The sequence below is a fragment of the Melanotaenia boesemani genome, chromosome 9 (genome assembly GCF_017639745.1).
Source record: "Melanotaenia boesemani isolate fMelBoe1 chromosome 9, fMelBoe1.pri, whole genome shotgun sequence".
NCBI lineage: Eukaryota > Metazoa > Chordata > Actinopteri > Atheriniformes > Melanotaeniidae > Melanotaenia > Melanotaenia boesemani.
Genome location: NC_055690.1, coordinates 2,388,409 through 2,409,972, shown reverse-complemented (window position 1 = coordinate 2,409,972; position 21,564 = coordinate 2,388,409). Strand labels below are relative to the sequence as shown.

General features: G+C 41.3%; 2 protein-coding genes across 3 annotated transcripts in view; both read right to left on the bottom strand.

The window, feature by feature from the left end:
- The window catches only part of sgsm2 (small G protein signaling modulator 2), a 107,114-nt gene extending 92,640 nt beyond the window's left edge, over positions 1 to 14,474 (bottom strand). Inside the window, exon 1 of one of the 2 annotated variants that reach the window (XM_041994567.1) lies at positions 14,231 to 14,474. In XM_041994567.1, coding sequence (XP_041850501.1) covers positions 14,231 to 14,290 — 60 coding nt within the window. In that variant the 5' untranslated portion in view covers positions 14,291 to 14,474. The remainder of the gene's footprint in view (positions 1 to 14,230) is intronic. The other variant, XM_041994568.1, reaches the window with a different exon arrangement.
- Positions 14,475 to 15,333: 859 nt separating this feature from the next.
- On the bottom strand, positions 15,334 to 21,441 carry tnfaip1 (tumor necrosis factor, alpha-induced protein 1 (endothelial)). The gene is made up of 9 exons (XM_041994569.1): positions 21,290 to 21,441; positions 20,670 to 20,713; positions 20,485 to 20,545; positions 20,049 to 20,404; positions 19,639 to 19,808; positions 17,334 to 17,417; positions 17,193 to 17,245; positions 16,883 to 17,078; positions 15,334 to 16,040 (listed from the first exon to the last, which is right to left on the bottom strand). The coding sequence occupies exons 4-9, from the start codon at positions 20,293 to 20,295 to the stop codon at positions 15,810 to 15,812; spliced, it is 981 nt and encodes a 326-aa protein (XP_041850503.1). The 5' UTR covers positions 20,296 to 20,404; positions 20,485 to 20,545; positions 20,670 to 20,713; positions 21,290 to 21,441; the 3' UTR covers positions 15,334 to 15,809.
- Between the last annotated feature and the right edge of the window lie 123 nt (positions 21,442 to 21,564).

Genomic DNA, 21,564 nt, shown 5'->3' with positions numbered 1-21,564 from the left:
TCGCACACATCCCACTTTTCATTTCAGTGCAACATTATCAGATTTTTGACCTTTTAAAAAGAAGTTTGTTTAAGAATACTGAGAGTTTAATAATTACTTATTACTTTTTATATTTATTATTTATGTCATTTCGTCTTATTTTAGTTTGTGCTTGTGTACTGGAGTGTTCACTAATAATTTAAACCTGAAAGGTCCTTTTTTACAGCTTTCCATGGCCCCGTTTCTACTGATGGGTCCAGGTCGGTAGATCTCAGTAAAACTTCTGATATGTAACCATCCCACTACTACGACACACTCGGGTAACACAGCTTCTTCGTCCTGGTGAGGTGTTTGCTGCTGCAGCTTCTGTCTCGGGTCCTGTTCTGACCGGTCTCAGCTCACAGGGACTGGAACGCATCACAAAGTACTGCAGGAGAGCGGTAACTAGTAAAAACTAGTGATGTGCATCAGCTTTGCAGTTCAAGTCACTAGTCTGTTACTAGTTACTTTCTTAAATAAGCTGTTGACATTCAAAGCATCAAATCAAATTTTATTTATAAAGCGCTTTTCAGACAAAAAGCAAAACAAAGTGCTTTACATAAAAACTATTTATCCATATGAAGATAAAACAAGCCTTCACACATCAACGTATATAATAAACAATAACATGAACTCCAATCCCTAGTTTCTGTCTCTGAACCGAATGCAGGTGTAAAACATCTGGCCTGATGCTGATGTGAGGAACATGTCTGGGTGGCAGGCCCTCAGCCACCAGTTCCAACTCAGGTCTAAACAGGATTTATATGAACACGTTAGGGCTGGGCGATACGGCCTAAAAATAAAATTTTCAAGTTTTTATAACCAAATCCGATTTCCGATTTTAGGGCCAAGTCTGCTGCTAACTATGGAAAAAAGTCCCGATTTTCATCAAAATAAATCGTCAGAAATGGAAAATTCGATTAAATTAATTAGAACACGTATGAACACATTTTACATTTTTAATGCAGTATTTATTATGTCCTCAAACATAACCAGGTTGTACTTTCTTTTGCCTGCAAGAGTAGTTTTCTGTAGCATCTGACCAGTTAATTAACCCATCTCATCTCTTCCAGCCACACACAAGGAAGCAAATATCTACAATCTGTAATCTCACCTAGACGCTAGAAGTTCTTTACATTTATATGATAACAAAATACTGGAAAATAATCCTGAATAAAATATAGAAAAACATACTAAATTAAATACAATTAAACATTAAATAAAATAAATAAATTAAAAGTAACAATAAACTAAATTAAACAGAAACAAATTCATAAATAAAAACAAATAAGTAAATAAAATAAATCAAGCAGAGTAAAAGAAATAAAATTTAAGAAGACCCAAAGGGGTTTGTCATCATGAAGAGTGTAATACACAAGACCTTTAATGCCTGACCCAACAAAAAATTGGGAAAATTCTTTTTCTTTTTATTCTGAATTCTTTATTTGACCCTTTAACAAAACATAAAAAAATAAATAAAAATGAACAAAAATCATTTTTTTATATTTACAGCTTGTTATTGTGTTATATGTCAAAATTGTGCAATGCAAAAAGTCTCCACCAGGGGCAGAAGACAAGTATTAGCTTGTGTACAACAGTGTTTTCAGCAAAGTTTTTACCATCAAGTGATTCAAAGAGTCTCAGAAACTGTTTGTAGCAGATGTGACACATACAACATTTACGGGTTGACACTGGTTTTAAGTTTTGTATGAGGATTAAAGTTCATTCTTTCAGCTGCATCGCTGCAGTTATTCTCTTACTGTGCATCTCTGTAGGACACGTATTTGTTAAATGACATTCCGACTTTACAACATGCAGTATCTGTTAGAATCCAACTACAGAAACAGGAAACAAAACAAGGTCAGCTTGTTACCCTCCTAATCCAGCTGGATAAACGCCAACAACCTACAAATCTGGTCAAACCGGCTTTTTACAGTTCCGGCCTTTTGGTAGCACTCACTCATTTATGTCAGGAACCACAAGGAAAAGTTTAGATTGCCTCAAACTGGTTGTCATTTACACTTCTTATAACTACAGTAGTTACAGAAACAAACAATCCGTTTGTGTGGATTGTTCGGTTGGTTTTGGTTGCTCTGTTCAATAAATCCCACAAAGCCAGACCAATTCTGAACCAGCATCATTAGGACAGATGAAACGATCCAGCTGCAACACAATGATGGAAAACAAACAGTTGAAGAACAACGCATGGAGGCATGGACATGATGATGATGATGATGATGATAAGATGGTGATATATTCTGTTGTCTCAGATTCAAACAAAAAAATTCAAACATGTCACAAAAAGGGGGCCCAGCTCTTAAAATGGACGATGAGAGAAAAATCTTTGTGTACAAAAAATATAATTTAGTATTAAATATTCATTGACAGGATCTATAAGGTCAGAGACAGACGGGTGTTCGAAGGAAAGGTCACACCATACTTTCCTCCACAGAGACAGAAATTCAGGTTTAATGCCTCAGTTTCTACCAAAGGAACCACTGATGTCCTACAGGAGTAGTAAAAAAATAAACAAATGTGTAGCAGGTCTGAAGGTTTAGGAGCCTTTAAGGTTTTAAAAAAGAAGACTGGTGGATTCAGTAGCCCTTCGACACGGCTTCCATGTTTTAATGTGAATGCAAACTGAAAACACATTGATTTTCTTGTAGATTGTGAATAATAATTACTAAGGCCCAAGACAGATGATGCATGCTGTAACTCATGACTCATTAACATTTCTGTGCTTTAATAAAGGCTGCTGGTGTTTCTGTGAATGGAGTTAGCCGCTTCGGACTGTGTGGGTGTTCTCGTTCCCTGTTAAGTTGATTGTAGATGACTGTGTCTGTCTTTGTCTGGGTCAGCCCTGTGATGGACTGGCACGTGTCCAGGACGGGAAAAGGAATAGACTTCAGTTACATGCTTGCCCCAAATATTAACTGACACATAATTATAACATCAATGGGAGAAATTAAAGCCTCAATAGTTCCTCAGTAACTGAGGTAGCAGCCACATGTGTGTAGACAGAGTTGTATTTAATTAAAAAAAATAAATTACTGATCAATCCAAGCATCCAGCTCTGGAGTGACACTAGCATAACAAGAAATAGCTGGTCTGTGTCAAACAGGGAGCTGGCCAGCTGAGAGCTCATTAGCTTCCTGTCCGTTACGTAAGGACGCATTAACTCTCCCCTCATCCTGTTTCATGACATGGCGAACATCACAGAAACAACAGTTTGTGTTGTGTGGCTACGAAAGAAGGCCGTTCCTGATGCTAATAAGACACATTTTCTCCAGGGAAAGAAAATAAAGGAAATGTGCAGCAGGCTGTCGCCTGATTCTGGCTGCTTGTTGATCATCTAGGGCAGTAATCATTTATGATGCAATCAGAGCAGAAAACGGAGCGTGTGCAGTCGCCCGGGGTGAGTGATTTAGTTTGCTTTGTTGATGGATAAAAAAATCTTTAAGGAAACAGTCTAGATTGTGTGAACATTTAAAGCACTAACACAGCAAAGCCTCTAACCTACTGCAGGTGTTTGCAAAGTTTATGTATGTACCTACGTTTTCCTGGCATGCCTTGTTACCTAGCAACCCAGTAACACAATTTAGTCTTTTTAAATTACAACTGGCAGGAATAAACTACAGTTCAGGTTTTCGTTTTCTCATTTCTGAGCAGCCCTGCAGCTGATTTCAGTGTTAGACTTCTGCTAAAGTAGAGCTGTAGTTTAACTGATAGGACATCACTAATGGAGCCAAATGACTGAAGTTCACTCTCACTTTTGCTTATTTGGTTGAAAAAAGAGAGCAGCTGTATTTTAATAAGGCCTTAATAGATTTTTGAATTGACATTAAAGTTAAGGAAGAAGTAAAATCTGTGATCTGAGGGACGGCGTGATGCTTCAGAGCATTGCTTTCACACCCCCACCACATACAGACGTGTCAGATTTAATAAACATATCATTCTAAACGGAGTAAAAATAGATTTTTGGGGGAACTGAGGAAAAGCCAACGGTAAGGATGACGTTTGACAACTGAATCGTCAGACAGATGGCAGAGCATGCCGCTCGGTGCTGCCTGCAGCTCCTCACACGGATCCTGGAAAGAGAAACGCTGCACAGGATGCTAAACATAACAATGCTGCACACGCTCTGCAAAAAACAAACCCACAGATTTAGTTCAGGTTCCACTGAAATTAGGACTCTTCATCTCTCTAGCATTACTCTGCGCCAGGAGAGAGGGCTTATTTATCTATTTACTCAATCTTCTATTCATTATTTTCAGTGAGCAGTGGACAGAACTTAATTTCCTTTTGTGCATGTTAATAAAATTCCTAGAACTACTTTGTTCATCCCTAATAAACATAAACTCTTGACATGAATATCAGCAAAATGTTAAAAAGGGTTGAGAGCTCAGCATTAGAAGACAGCCATCTTCTGAACATTTGATGCAACTAAACAAATAACACGTTCATCTGGGACAAACCAGAAACACCTGGATAGTAGATAGCATTGGACAACTAACCAGGTTACCTGGCAACAAGTCAGTAACATGACTGGTATAAAAGGAGCATTTCAGAGAGGCAGAGTCTCTCAGATGGAAAGATGGACAGAGGTTCATCAATCTGAGACAAACTGGATCTAAAACTGTGAAACAATTTCAGAAAAATGTTCCTCAGACTTTGAGGATCCACCTTGTATAGCATATAATATTGTCAAAAGATTCAGAGAATAAGAAGGAACCTCTGTGTGCATGGGACAAAGACTCCAACAAATGGTAAAATATCTCAGTTTCAACAATTGATGTGTTATTTATGTTATACTGGGAATAAAATATGGGTTGAAAATATTTAAAAATCATTGCATTCTGGATTTAATTACAGATCCATCACTAATGAGGTCATTATTAATGCCCTGGCAGAGCAGGATGTGGAAGGGGTGGCGGCAGACGGAAGGATGACTTAGTGGAATCCATTTGTTTTCACTCATCTTGAATAAACCTGCAGCTGTTCACACACTTCAGCCTTCACACACCCACAGATGGCCTAAAATGTGTCAATTCAATCTCGACATGTTCTATCAAGAAAATACAGAGTAATTTAACACTTGGCCTCAGAGAAAAAAAAAAACACTGTATGAAGTAGATATTGGTGTGTTTAGAGAGCTGGCATGGCCTCCAGAGCTCCTGGATCAACAGGCATGCAGGAAGATAGCTGCAGGGGAAGATGTGCTCTGACCTGAAGGTTTGCTCTCAGGACAAAAGAAAGAAAATTCACAGGGAAGGAACAATTTACTGTTATTTTCTGCAATCTGCAACCAATGCAGCTCACCATAAGAAAGACAGGCAATAATACAAGCCAAACGAGAAGCCAGCGGTAACAGGGGAGGTCCACTGGGAGGACTAGAAAAGATTGACTGAGCTCCTGTAAAAGGGTTTAATGAAAAACAACTGCAGACGCAGCAAAAATATGGCTACAGTAATGAAGAAAAAATTCCAAATTCACTCGTCAAATTTTTATGGTAGAATAGAAAATTGAATGGAAACTTGAATAAAGACATCTTTAAAACTGCTCAAATTCATTAATAGGATTACTTTACTCACTCCTAGGATTACATTACCCATTCCTAGGATTACTTTACTTATTCCCAGGACTACTTTACCAATCCTAGGATTAATTTACTCATTCCTAGGATTACTTTACTCATTCCCAGGACTACTTTACTCGTTTCTAGGATTAATTTACTCATTAATAGGATTACTTGACTCACTCCTAGGATTACATTACCCATTCCTAGGATTACTTTACTTATTCCCAGGACTACGTTACCAATCCTAGGATTACTTTACTCATTCCTAGGATTACTTTACTCATTCCCAGGACTACTTTACTCGTTTCTAGGATTAATTTACTCATTAATAGGATTACTTTACTCATTCCTAGGATTACATTACCCATTCCTAGTATTACTTTACTTATTCCCAGGACTACTTTACCCTTTCATAGGATAACTTTACTCACTACTGGGATTACTTTACTCATTCCTAGTATTACTTTACTCATTCCCAGGACTACTTTACTCGTTCCTAGGATTAATTTACTCGTTCCCAGGACTACTTTACTTGTTCCTAGGATCACTTAACTCACTCCTAGGATCACTTTACTCACTTCTAGGACTACTTTACTCATTCCTAGGACTACTTTACTCGTTCCCAGGACTACTTTACTCGTTCCCAGGACTACTTTACTCGTTCCCAGGATTGCTTTACTCATTCCTAGGACTAATTTACTCGTTCCCAGGACTACTTTACACATCCTAGGATTGCTTTACTCATTCCTGGGATTACTTTACTCGTTCCTAGGACTACTTTACTCACTTCTAGGACTACTTTACTCATTCCCAGGATTACTTTACTCGTTCCCAGGACTACTTTACTCGTTCCCAGGACTAATTTACTCATTTCTAGGACTAATTTACTCGTTCCCAGGACTACCTTACAAATCCTAGGATTGCTTTACTCATTCCTAGGACTACTTGTTCCCAGGACTACTTTACAAATCTTAGGATCACTTTACACATTCCTGGGATTACTTTATTTGTTCCAAGGACTACTTTACTCGTTCCAAGGATTACTTTACTCGTTACTAAGACTACTTTACTCGTTCCTAGGATCACTTGACTCACTCCTAGGACTACTTTACTCATTCCTATGATTACTTTACTCGCTCCTAGGACTACCTTATTCATTCCCAGGACTCCATTACTCATTCCTTTGACAACTTTACTCATTCCCAGGTCTACTTTACTCGTTCCAAGGATTACTTTCCTCATTCCTAGGATTACTTTACTCGTTCATAGGACTACTTTACTCATTCCTTGAACTAATTTACTCATTCCTGGGATTACTTTACTCATTCCTAGTATTACTTTACTCATTCCCAGGACTACTTTACTCGTTCCTAGGATTAATTTACTCGTTCCCAGGACTACTTTACTTGTTCCTAGGATCACTTAACTCACTCCTAGGATCACTTTACTCACTTCTAGGACTACTTTACTCATTCCCAGGACTACTTTATTTATTCTCAGGACTACTTTACTAATTCCTATGATTACTTTACTTGAGTTAAAACAACTTTAAACCTGCTCACATTCCCAGGATTGCTTCCCTCACTCCTAGAATCACTTTACTCGCTCCTAGGACTCCTTTGCTCATTCCTAAGACTACTTTACTCATTCCCTGGGACTACCTTACATATTCCTAGGCAAATTATCCTAGACAAACTTCTTTTCTCTGGCTTCCATTAACTAATTGGTTTTCTTTTAGGAAGATAATTTACATTCCCTACTGTGTTCCAGGCAAATTTACTCTGCCACAGTAACACGTATCTTGATTCTGACACATCTGTAGTAATCTCACATCACTTTCTGTGGATACCAAGATTATACATACAGCCCTTGTCATTGTGAAGATATACTCCATGTATTTGGAGTTAGGCAATTTGGACAGCAGGCAGAAAAACAATTCAGCCTCATGATGAAGAGGTTGAGCTTAAGTCCCCCTGTTCAGCCGCATGAATGTTTGGTTCAGTTTGCGCCAACATGGTGCCCAAGGAGACTTGGAACAATTTATGGAGGTTTTTATTTAAGAGAAGTCAGGAGGGTTTTGCCCAACAGCCTTGGTGCAGGTCTCACCAGGTGCATGAACCAAACACCTCAAATACTAAAATCTAAATTTTTAGATTTTCATTTGCACCATTTCCATTTAGCTAAATTTATGTTGCACTCAGGGTTTGAATTACGGGGGAGCTAAGGGGAGCTCGGCTCCCCTGAAAGGCTGAGGAGCTTCTCTAAAGTCATTCAGCTGATCCTTTAAGGAGGAGCCCTAAAAATAGTCCACTTTAAGGTCACATTTCATTTTTCCAGAAGGTTCCTGATCTTTTTGGGTTTATTTGTTTTTGTTTAGTTTTTTTTTTTTTAATAGCATTAATTTGTTGGCGCTGCGTTTTAAATCATTAATTTAATTTAATTAATTACATTTTCCAAACGATGCAGATGATCTGTTCTGGTTCCTTTAGCACTGTGGACAGCTGTTTGTTTGTTGTGTGCAGTGAGCGTCCAAACAACAAACACTTCATATGCTTCCTGTTGTGACTGTTAAGGAACTTTTCTTTCACGGTGCAGCAGAGGTGAGGAAGTGACCAAATGCAGGACTCAGAGGCAGGAGGAAGATGGAATGCAGGAGTAAAGGTTTTAATCCAGAATCACAAAAAAACTTATAGGGACGAAACATAAGAGACATGACAGGGAAACAGGACGGATGGTCTGACAACTGAAAGCAAGGAGTATAAATACAGAGGTGAACTAACAGGGAGCAGGTGAAGCAAATAAGCAAATCAAACCAGGTGAGCTAAAGACCAGAAAAATAAAACAGAATGCAACATACCTGGGAAGGAAGTGCAAAACAAAACAGGAAACCAGACAAGACATGAGCCCACAGGACAGTAAAACTAAACCAAAAGCACACAGACCATGACCACTGTTTCTGATTAAACAAGGTACATACAGTAGCAGCAGAGGGTTGTTTTTTATTTTATTGGCAGTAGCTATATTTTTACCACGCTACGTGCACTAGTATGCATGCGCATGCACATGACTTGCAAAGCTGCAGTGCACACCTGAAAATAAGGCTCCCCTGAAAGCCCCGGCTCAAGCCCTGGTTGCAGTTCTACTTTAAAATCAATTTTACTTCTCTAAAAATCTCTTTTTTCCATTTACATATTATTATTAATTTAAAAAAATCTTTAGATTATAATAGTAATTGGAAAACTATTTTATTGATAAGGTAATTAAAAGATAAGCTGTAGCAGTAGCTATAATAAAACTTTTTGAAGCCTCTATCTGTACAACTCATTTATTACTAATAAATAAGACTTGTAATTACAAAGTTCATTCGTTTTTATAGGACCTATAAGAGTGAGGAGAACAGGAGGGACCACCGTATCTACACCATCATAGAAGAAACAACCCCATCAGTAACTCTGAGGCCACAGCGGCACCAACTCATCCAGTACACGCCTCCAGATGGGAGCATGGCCGTTTAAGACAAGGGCTGGACTTCATGCAGATCAACAGGTGTCGTCTTACTGAGGGATCGAAGCGTGCAAACTATCACACGAACACAATTCAATTCACACAGCAAGAAGGTCACTGGTTCGATCCTCAGCTGGGTGGAGGGGAGTTTGCATGTTCTTCCCGTGTATGTGTGGATTCTCTCCAGGTAATTCCTCCCACATCCAAAGACATGATGTTAGCTTAACTGGTTTCTAAATTCTCCCAGGAGGGAGTGGTTGTTTGTCTGTGTTGGCCCTGTGATGGACTGGTGACCTGTCCAGGTGTACCTGCCTCTTACCTGCTAAATGCTGGGTTAGGCTCCAGCTTCCCGCGACTCGGAATGGACAAAGCAGTGCAGATAATGACTGACTGGCTGATGACTGCTTAAACACAAAAGTAATGCCTGTATTTATGAAACTTACTTGGGGCCAGTCGTGCATACATGTTCCAAACCACCATGTTTCTGAACAATTGTGATCATCTTTAATCAGAAATGTGGTCAATTAACCAGATATGATAACACATCTTTACAAATTACATATTATATTCTGGACCCAGAGAAATCCAACACAGATGGTAAAATCCAGCTCAGCAATGGCTGGATGTTTAATTTGTGGCCTACTTCCTGTCGATGGTCAGTCTGACTGTAACTCAGGACACAAATCACAGCAGACTGTGATCAGAATCAGAAATAAACATCGGGCTTCATTCACCTCCTTCAACATCTTCCTAAAATTAGATTTTAAGTTGTACTTAAGAAGTTTTTTTAAAAACAACCCTCAGATTCACAAACATGTTAAAATGTACTGATTGTTTTTTTCTTAGCTTGGTAAACGCCAACTTCTCGTAAAGTGAAAGGAGGGACCAGCTGGTTCTACCTTGCAGGTAAAAGCCCATAAAAGGCCATGATTTCTGGGCCGTGTGCAAACAGACAGACGAGGAAAAATTACAGAATGAAGGAAAACAACAAATATTATTAAAGATGTGAACTGAAATCTCATTTTTAAAGTAATAACTTGGTTATAAATAATCACCCAGTCAGATTCAGAACATGTAAAAGCAGTTTTATGAAGCAACTGCACCTTCTACAGCTGGCCAAGCAAACTTCCCTCCTGCTGTGGCATCATTTTACGATGCATTGCTCCGATGGATGGAGCGAGCGCCTGATGAAATGAAACCTCCAGGTTAGTCAGTTAGTGATGTTATTAACCAGGCGAGCAAGGCATAACATCGATTTCCCCATTAAACTAATCATTACAATAAAAAGACACTGGACCACATCCAGCAGGTGGATCGGGGCATCTCAGATGACTTGGACATTTATGGAGCGATAATCTTGTATTCTAATGAAATGAACAGCAGAAAACAGCTGATTGTGTTCAAACATGTCCGCACTCCTGAGTTCGTAGGATTTGTTCTTAGGAGAGCAAATCTGAAGACTTTCATGAACGCCACAATCGTCATAAGAAGTTCGTAAGTAGGACTTAAGAACAAGTTTGTTCACATTTCATTAACAATGTAATGGGGTCCTGTGTCCCCGTAGAGCTCTGTGTCCAGCAACAGTGCACAAAGAAAGTTCAGCACGGTGAGATTAACTATGAATGAAGCCGCACATCATCCTTTTCCCTTCCCAAAGATCTGGAGGAGTCATCCTGTAGGATCACATCCCTGCACCCTGTCATCAGTCAAAATGGCCGACTGGGAGTAAAAAGAAGTTCCAGCACGGAAAATGAAAGAAAATAAAACAGACGCAACCATAACGAAGATGACAGCATCTTTAAATGCAATCAGCAGGTTTCCAACAGATAAAGAGCTCTGGAAAGATCCCTTCAGCATATTTTCCTATTTGCCACCTCCTGTGTGGATTTCTTAGCCTGCAGCAACATCTGAATATTCCTGTAACTTCTTTTAGTATTTCTGCGTGACATCCAGGTGTGAGCTGCTGCTGTAACCTTTATCCAAACAGAATCAAACTGATTAACAACAACAACACTAATGCGGTGACAGCAGGTGAAGACAGAAAGACTCTTCAGTTTTAGTACAGAGACCACCCGACAGGACGGCCTCACTGCCGTGATTTTCATCCCCAGCTGATGTAATTTAACTTCTTAGGGACCTGCTAAAGCTTTCAGTTGCCAGGCAATGCCGAAGCAGAGAGTGCTACTTAAAGAGACAGGGAGTGTTCAACCTTGTTTTCAGACCTGTGGCTTTGAAATGTCCTGAGGTATTGACTGAAGTCCCCATATGATCTGTAGGCTAATCATAGCATTGATTTTTGTACTGGATATAAGACGAATTCAATAACTGTTACATGAACAAACTGGGCAAAGTGTTAGATTTTAGGCAACACACAGAGGGAATGTCTTTAAATGTGGACAACAGAACTTTTAAACATTAATGGATCTGGAGGAGCTTCTTTCACCTAAACATGTAATATTTCTTATTTGGTGATCTTCTGCATTAAAAGCAGGCATGATTCTCTACTGGAAACCACTGCATGGACTCAGGAAGACTTCCAGAAACCACTGTCTGTGAACACAGTTCACCCTGAAACCCACAAATGCAGGTTAAAGCTCCATCATGCAGAGAAGAAGCCAGAGGTGAACAGGATCCAGAACCAGCTTCTTCCGTCTTCTCTGGACCAAAGCTCATTTAAAATGTTCTGAGGCAAAGTGGAAACCTGGATGAAGATGTGAACTAGTTTGTGGAAAGCATGGACGGCGTGTCCTGCAGACTAAAGAGGAGAGGGAGCATCCAGCTTGTTATCAGTGGACAGGTGAAAAGCTGCATCTCTGATGGGATGGAGCTGCATTAGTGCCTATGGCGTGGGCAGCTTCCACATCTGTGAAGCTCCATCAATGCTGAAGCGTACATGGAGGTTTTAGAGCAACATCTGCTCCCATCCAGACAACGTCTCTTTCAGGGAAGGCCTTGCAGATTTCAGCAAGACGATGCTGAACCACATCCTGCATCCATCACAGCAGCATGGCTTCACAGGAGAAGAGTCCGGCTGCTGAACTGGCCTGCCTGCAGTCCAGACCTTTCACCAGTACACAACATCTGGAGCATCATGGAACTACTTTTTACACCGTGCCGAACATCACCCTGGAACTACTTTTTACACCGTGCCGAACGTCACCCTGGAACTACTTTTTACACCGTGCCGAACGTCACCCTGGAACTACTTTTTACACCGTGCCGAACGTCACCCTGGAACTACTTTTTACACCGTGCCGAACGTCACCCTGGAACTACTTTTTACACCGTGCCGAACGTCACCCTGGAACTACTTTTTACACCGTGCCGAACGTCACCCTGGAACTACTTTTTACACCGTGCCGAACACCACCCTGGAACTACTTTTTACACCGTGCCGAACACCACCCTGGAACTACTTTTTACACCGTGCTGAACATCACCCTGGAACTACTTTTTACACCGTGCCGAACATCACCCTGGAACTACTTTTTACACCGTGCCGAACATCACCCTGGAACTACTTTTTACACCGTGCTGAACATCACCCTGGAACTACTGTTTACACCGTGCCGAACATCACCCTGGAACTACTTTTTACACCGTGCCGAACATCACCCTGGAACTACTTTTTACACCGTGCCGAACATCACCCTGGAACTACTTTTTACACCGTGCCGAACATCACCCTGGAACTACTTTTTCCAGACATGTTGCTGCATCAGATTCACTATCAGCTCATATTTTCCATCACCTGGTGAAATGTCTCAGTTTCTTCATTCCAACTCTTCTGGAAGTGAAGTCGTATTATGCAAATCGGTTCCTTACACTGAAGTTTGTCAGATTAAACATTTTAAAACTAACCATGTTAGAAAAACTGAAAACATCCTCCTGACTGTAAGAACTCAGCCATGACTCGGACAGGGACGATCAATGCCAGTTTGCTGCTTGCCACTGAGCATCATTTATCACCAAAATTTCCAGCCAACACAAAGGAAAAAATGCAAGTGCATCTTATTCTAAATGTGAATAGGGAGACATAATTTAAGAAAGGCAAACCAGGAGGTGCACAGGATTCTCGGTACTCTCCACGAACACCTGCTGTCAGCTGAACAGCAGACTACAAAGCAGCATGCTGCATATCAGCCGTGTTCACAAAGCCTCTTTGAAAACGAGTGTGCATGTTCACATAAAAAGGTGTATCCTGTAGAGTTAAGAGCACAAATCTGTCTACTAGGTGTCAGTGTTGACAGACATATGCAAAATTAAAAATCACCATCCCTCAGCATGCCCAGGACCCACACAGCAGGCTTCTTTTCCAGTTACACCAGTGGCTCTGCTGTTGGAAAGGACAAGTTCTACCAAGCCTTACTCTGGAAGTCAGTGGCTAACTTATGAGATATGATCTAGTAAATGTGAGTCTCACAACCCCGGTTATAAAAGTTCTTTTCCTCTCCTTGTTTAACCACTGGGCAGATTTGTGCCTTGATATTTTTAGCTTGACCTTTCCTTTTCATCATCAGGATGTTCACTTTCACCCAGACTGAGGTACATCAGCGAGCCACACCTTGCCAAAATCCGTCTTAGATCATCCATGTTTAGTGTCTGCTGACAAACCTTTTCAGTTATAACATTCAGCAAAAGCAGCGTGGATTAGGAAGGGAGTGATGATTTATTCCTTTCCAGAGAGGTGAGGCGTTCATCATCATGAGCAGAAGCTTGTAGCTCAGTTAGAGCTGCCGGAGATAAATCTGAGCTTTAATTCAGGTTCCTGCCTGCAGGGATTTGATGATTAAAAGGCAAAATTTTAATCAAATGATAGTCCAGGCTGCGATGCTGTAGCTTCAAATATGTCATTAGTGATCGTATCTAATGCAGTGTTGGATTTTCTTTTACTTAAACCAATCAGGGTAATTTCAGACCAAATACAAACACATTATAAAGAAATAAGGTGCATTCTCCGCTCATTCCTCACCAGTTTTCTAACCTAAACTTGCGTTATGAGACACAACAGGTCAACAAACAAATATGTCAATGACTGAATAAATAAACGCACATTGGGTTTTTAATGGGGGAAAACACTGAGTGAAATGTGACCGTGGAGCTGGAGAGGCCGTCACACAGCAGTCCTACCTCTCGTTTGACGTTCCATAATAATTTCTCTTTGTATTCTTCCTCCGTGCAGCCCTCCATGTCCGTCTGTCCGCGCGCGGTGTGCTCGACAACAGGTCAGTCAGCCCGTCTCCCGGCCTTTCCAGAACCTCTTTCCTTTTTATTCCCCGTTTCCTTCTTCCCTGGCTCAGCTGGACTGTGACGCACCGAGCTGCTTGGCGGTGACGTCAGAGGATCCGCCTTCCTCACCATACTGATCAATGGAGGAAAAAGAAGTCGGTGGGGGGGCTCACAGCATCCAGCCCCGCCCCGACCTGCGGCCCACAGCCTCTCAGCATCCAACACACCAACCTGTAGAACCTGCTGCTATTTTTAGCTTCTTCTTCTTCTTAAGGTGGGGGTGAGGGTGGGTGGAGGATCCACTATGAAGGCTGTGACTAAGAAAGCAAATCCACTGTTTGCTGTTTAAAACAGTTCACGCAGTTTACTTTCCTCACATCATTATAATCAGGAGCTAAATGCTGCTTTTTCTCTCTGTTTTTCTTTATTCCTGCAGGAGGAGGCTGCAGCCATGGAGGAATATTCTAAAAATAGTGAAGCACACGTTGACCGCCTGCTGCAAAACGAATGACATCACAGCAACGTGGGACATCATGAAGCTGCTGCTTGTGCCTCCATGTGGGCAGAGCGTGCTCCTGCAGCCATCACTGGGTTCATTACAGCCTTTTACTGTAAGCACTGGTTAACGAGGAACGTTTCTTTAGTTTCATCACATACTGAGAATATAAAAGGTGTTCACACCCCTGTAACGTGTAAAGAAACATGAGAGGCCATACTAAATCATATCTGAACTTTCCCCACCGTTAACATCAAGCAAACTGTTTCGGGGGACAAAATCTGAAAAGTTTTTGCTTTTATTGGTCTGCTGCATTTATAGATGTAAAAGCTCAGTTTCTCCTCACAGACGGCCTGAGCAGAGTCAGTATGAATCACATGAACTTCAGCAAGGTACATTCAGCAGAGTCGTGGAAGTAAATTAGGAAATGGAAGTAAATAAATACCAGCAGATCTGGCTGCAGCTGCAGCTGGATTCCCCCCGAAAATAAAAGAAAAACACAGAAACGTGGGAATAACAATAACTTTAATCTTCACAGCTGGTAGGATGAAGGGTGGTGAGCAGCATCTTAGTATCAGAGGCACATCAACTCATTCAAACTAAAACCGGCACGTCTTTCGTAAACAGGCTGCAAACATGTGAAAAGTACAGCCAGTAAATGTGAAACCAGCTGTGTGCTGGTGCAGGCTGGAACTTTTCATTCACACAGTATTTTATTAACAGTGCATGTTAGTGATTTTCTCCTTCAGTACTAAATCGAATTCCATAAAAGACACATTCTGTGTGTTTGTGGAGCAGCTGCTCTGGATCCTCCGACAGTCATGTGATCACATCTGGAATCAGACGCTCGAGTGGAGGAAGTCATTAAACCGAGGCCACTACTTGGAGATGTGACAGAGAGAGTACGGTCACACAAAGATGGAGATGAGCTTCAGAACATTTCATGGTGGAAAAACAAGCCAGCGTCCAGCGTGTTTCATGGCCTCAGTGTCCGAGCGGCCGATCGTCGTACGTGCTGTACCGCTTCACGTGAATGCGACGGACGCGCTCACGTAGCTCGCTTCCTCCGGGCCCCTCCTCTTCCTCGCTGTGAGAACCACAGTTGTTGTAGCTCCGGCGAGTGGCCTCCAGCAGGGAGTTGTCGGGCAGCGGCATGGTCTCATAAAGCATAGTGTTCAGGGTTTCCTCGTAGATCCGGGCTTCAGGGAACTCCACCTGAGACAGGACACACTTCAATTCATCAACAAGCTGTCGCTCTGAGGCAGAACAAATCACAGCTCATAGTAAAGTTTCAGCTTGTAACTCAGTTCCCCTCTGAATCACTGATGTAATTAAAGTCAATCACAGCAAAAACTGCTTTCAAATAAACTGAGTTTTACTCAGTTGGAGCTGAAGAATCAATCAGCTGATCAGCTTAGAAAGGAAGGAATGACAGGAACAGTCTGCAGATATGTCCCGTTTGTCCCAGGCTGATGCTTCAGGTGGGAGGACAGGTAGAAACTCAGGGTTTATTTTCCTAGAAAACCTGCCAGCCATCAGGTTCACTTCCGTTACCATGGTAACAGAATCACCGCTCTTTCTTTCCTGAACTCGGGTTCAACGTACTCAGTTTTCATGTGTCAGGATGCATTAATCAGTAACATAATGAAGTAAGGAAAGACAGGATTTTTCCTATTTCTCTAGGGCAGGGATCACCAACCCTGGTCCTCGAGGGCCGGTGTCCTGCAGGTACTGGATCTTTCTCCTATGCAACACACCTGATTCAAATTAAACGGCTTTCTGACAAGCTCTGCACAAGTGTGCTGCTGAGCCATTAATTTGAATCAGGTGTGTTGCAGCAGGGAGACACCCAAGACCTGCGGGATAGTGGGCCTTGAGGACCAGGGTTGGGGACATCTGCTGTAGGGGGTACTTTTTTAATCTTCCTGCACAGTCACACACGTAGCAAAGATGTCTGCATTATACAGGTGGGATATAAACCCAGTTAAAAAAGGCCCCATCAGTTTCACACATACAAGATTCCTTCTTTCCGTAGTCAGCCGTTTTGCGTGGCTTACCTTGGTCTGCTTCTTCTCTGTGGCGTAGACGATGGAGGTGCAGCACACCTCGACCAGCTTGCGTCCCTGACCGTAAAAGGACCAGCAGCATATCTCATCTCCGATCACGTCCTTCATAAAGAGGACGCGGCTGTTGAAGTTGCGAGACAGCCTGTCAAACAGCTCGATGTTCTTCAACAGGTTGTCGTCAGAGTTGCTGCAGAGACCAGAACCAAAAACTTAAAGGATGAAGTCTGGAGCTTTCTTTATTATAAAATCTCAGCTGTTTAAGACAAGCAGCGAGTGTTTGGAGGAAGGAGGGTTGTCTCACCTGGTGTAGGAGTATTTGTTGTTGCTTCTGTTGTACACCAGCTTCACTACAGGCTGAAAATAAATTAAACTAATTCATTTTAAAAATTCTACTATATGCCTTATTACCAGATTACTTAAAGTGGTCCGATGTTTCATTTACCTTAGAGGAGGACTGGATGAGCCGCTCCTCTTCTTTCGGGGAGGTGATCACAGGTATAACACACAGGGGTTGCTCTTTATTGCCCTGTCAAGAAGAAATATAATTTACACTGCATATTATTACTTTCTGAAAAATATATTTATACATATATTATACAGGCATGCGGAAAATAACAGGATCTTCCAATTCAAAGGTTTTGCCAAAAAATCCAAACATATGATAAAATAACAAAATAAATAAAAAATAAATCAGGTCCTTGCCACGTCTTAACTTTGGTAAATATTCGGGCTGTCAAATGATCACAGCTTTCAAACTGATCATAATCACTTTTTGCGACAATGCCTGAAATTTGCCCGTTTTTACTGCATTCTGTCACCAGAACGAGCCGATGCTACAAATACTGTTAACTGCCCTTCCCTAGGGTAAACGTCAGATGTCCAATGGTCAGTAAATGCAGCATGTAATATACGTCTATAGCTGTGTCCCAATTTAGGGTCGATACAATTCGGAGTGCGAAGACTACGTAGGCTACGGAGTGTCCTACGTAGTCTTCACACGCCAAAGTCAGCTTAACATTTGTGAAATGGGACGGCCACCTAGCCGAAGAGAATTTCCCACAGCAGCAACGTAGGACGCTGAATGACTTAAATCTCTGAAATTACTGTTTGCATAACGTTAAACCGACCGAGTAATAATGTAAAAAAACAAAAACAAAAAAGGAACTGCGGGTGTTTTTTTCCCCAGCCAGTAGACTTTTCATTAACCCCTTAAAAATCCACGAATATCAAATATTCCAGAATTTTAATGCCACCGTTTAACAAACATGTTTTCTATGTACTTGGTTGTTACATTTCTACAAAAGTGTGGTTTAAAAGAAAAAACAAACAAAAATAAAACGTACTCTTCTGAGCTGTGTTGCTCATTCGCCCACATCTTGTGTGCAATAAATTCTGGGAGGAAAGAGGCCGTGAAGGATGCATCACCAGCAGCCTTCATTTAAAGCCAAAGTACAGATTGGTAGGGTGGATCTGGAGGCTCCTCTGAACTGGGACAGTGCTTGGCGCCCACGACGACTCATGTAGCCGACGAATCAGCACTTCGAACCGTGCAGACCAGAACTGAGACGCAGCTTATATGTGGTTCTAAATCATCTCTACCATGTTCTAGATCATAATGCAGAATTCATATATCTTCATCTCACCAACCGTTTCCATGGTGATAATTTCTGTCCTAAAACCAGCAGATATGACGACTGAAGTTAAACAGCCGACATTGATGAAGAAACTCTTGATAAAACTGATGATCTGGATAAAAACAGGATTTTTCTTTTATCATTGAAGTGTAGGTGTGTGTGCAGCCGTGATAAAAGTCCTACAGCAGCATCACCCAAAGTAAACACCTGCTGGCTAAACACGTGATTGGCGGCTAGTTTTACTAGTTTTTCTTAACTTTTTTTTTTTTTACATCAGATAATCACTTTAGTCGTAATAATCAGTTTAATACTTCATAAAAAAAAACCTAGACCTAAAAAATGTCTCATCTGTGCCCCCCCTGGTCAGTGCTCCTGGCCCCCCACCAGAACTTTTCTAGACCCACCCCTGCATAGCTGATATATAAACCCTGTCGACTACTGAATCGCCCAGGTTTAGAAAAATACTAGATAAAATGATGATGAGACCAGTGTGTCCGTTTCTTCCCACAGACAGGGACGCTGTTCTTGTGGTTTAAAACCATTTTGTTTACAATAGACAGTAAACACTCTGCAGACAGGCAGCGATGTTTGTCCATGTCTACACGGTGAATTAAGAAATGGTAAAGTAATAAGTAGTGGCGTTACTTTTCAAATGCAGTAACGAGTAATTTCAGAACAATTTACAGAAGTAATGAGTAACTAGTAACTAATTACTTTTTTAGAGTAACTACCCCAACAACACTGAGCAGGAATAATTCTCTCACACACACATTAAAGACATTACACAGACTGTGGAGAGTCATGGTGTATAACAAGTATTTCTGTAAAGTTCATGTTGGCGACATGCTGAGGAACAGAAACGCGTCATGAACCCAGTTTGTACTGAATCACCAGTCAGAGGAGAGGCCGCTCGCCACCGCCTCACCTGGATCTGATCGGGAAATCCTCAAATTAAGTGATTTTTACTTAATAAAATGTCAAAAACGTGTAGTCACACTGAAAATGCATTTTTAACACATCAGTGGAAAATATTATTTATTTTATGTACTTTTCTTTTTTATCATGACAGGTGAGGCAGTCTCTTTACGCATTAGCCTGTATGTTACAACTGACCTGCAAGGTGTTTTGACAAAGTTCTACAAGGCCTTGGATGAGGTAGTACTTTGCCTCAGCCAGCAACTCCTGAAGAGCCTGACGGCCTTTGGGTAAGATGACAGTGCCGTCACGCAGGTAACACAGGATGCAGCCAAAGTGTTTCCCACTACGGTCAATCAGGATCCACCCTAAATGGAAACAATCGGCTTTTAGAATGAAACCATCGCAGGAAGTCAAGACAAGACAGCTCAGTGGGCCAACAGGGAGCCACACATTTTGGAGAAATTTTCAGAAAACTAAAGAGTAACTATTTGAGGTTGTTGTGTTAGTATTTGCATAAATTATCCTCAATATACGTGTTAAATAAAATATGAATAAGGTAAAACTACAATAACGATACCAGCTAAATTGACCTCAGAGAGGCTAACCTTCCTTGTCTGTGAATACTTCTTTCTTCCCACTGAACATGGCTTTCAGCATGGAGTTTTGCCTGGTTAGCACTTGTAGTGTGGTGTAAAACAGCATCCCTCCAACATTAAGCCGGACATATGTGTTGCCCAGGCCCACTGCTCCTCTGTAACTGCAGGCCTTGGTCTTGGGACAAGCCAGGGGGGGAGCTGGAGAGGTGGGTTCAGACTGGCTGTGGTGATGGGGAAGGACGCTTTCCCCAGACATGTCCCTTTGGAGGTAGATGACCACTCTGCAGACAGAGGTCCGGAGGTCCCCCGCCGTGGTGACAGCTACTGATGAGGTCGCCACAACCTCTCACTGCTCCAGATCATACCTGGAAAACAGAGCCAAGAAACTTTCTATGAGCAACATGAAGAAAGTCTGTGTTGGTGAATGTAAAAGCAGGACACCCACCATACTGTTAGCTTTCTCTTTGTGACCCTTCCCATACAATAGAAAGTGGCTGGGTCAGACACTAAAGAAACAGAAAGAGGAACACATTCATGGATGAGGAAAAGTCTACTATTTTGGGCAGATGCCTGATTGTGTAATTAACAGAAGATTCAGTTGCTAACTCTTAACAGCTAGCTTGAACCCACCTGAGATGTCCAGTTACGTCATCTCTTCGGTGTAGTAGTATTATCTGACAAATATTTGGTTTCAACTTCAAATTTCCACGGACTAACCGTAAACGTACCTATCCATGGCTTGTGTTGAACCGCTCACACCAAATAAACACACAAGTTATGGTGATGTGATCAACTCCTCACCAATTAGCCAACTGTACGTAATAGTTGACTAAGTAGTAAATCAACAGTGAACTGGTTCTATTTTCCAACCAGGTGTCATTCTGCTCGTTTATTTCGTCTGGTCAATATTTTACCACTAAAATGTAACACTAAAACCTGTTTTAGCTGTGGTAAACGCTCTTTAAGAAACTTCCTGCGTTAATGCGTTAGGCTAACGTTAGCTAATGCTGAAACTTCCTCTGAAGCTAAAACAAACTAAAACCTACGAATCTGGTGAACTGAAAAACTAATCCAAATGCGAGGACGCGTGATGTTCTTTTTTCACATATCAAGAACGGACAGAAACTAAAAACAGCATAGGAATAGGTTATCAGATCTAACTACACAAAAGTTAAGATTTCTCAATGGAATGCGTCGCCTGGTCCACATCCAGCAGGATTATAGGTCATTTCCCACTGACGGCTACTTACCGCCTTCCTCGTGTTGTCACTTTATCTTTAGCGTCGAGAGAAAGAAATACTCAGATATTTGTCAAAATTTAAACAGTAAAAAAGTATGAAAAGTTAAACTCTTTCTTCTTCTAGTGAGTTTACGTAGTTGGAATGATGGGAAGCACAGTACTGCCATCTAACGAAAGTATCCGATATTACAAGCCACGGTCCTGAGTTCCTGAGAAAGGGCCGCCCTGTCCTCCTTTTTTATTCTTTATGGATCTATCCGCTTGAAAACAAATAAGGTAAACAAT

What these genes read in the sequence shown, in the direction of transcription:
- tnfaip1 (XM_041994569.1), bottom strand. Translation starts at nt 20,295, where the DNA reads ATGTCTGGGGAAAGCGTCCTTCCCCATCACCACAGCCAGTCTGAACCC. An exon ending in AGTATTCACAGACAAGGAAG is followed by an intron (nt 19,809 to 20,048) that starts GTTAGCCTCTCT and finishes GTTTCCATTTAG; the next exon opens with GGTGGATCCTGATTGACCGT. An exon ending in AACAAATACTCCTACACCAG is followed by an intron (nt 17,079 to 17,192) that starts GTGAGACAACCC and finishes TGGTCTCTGCAG; the next exon opens with CAACTCTGACGACAACCTGT.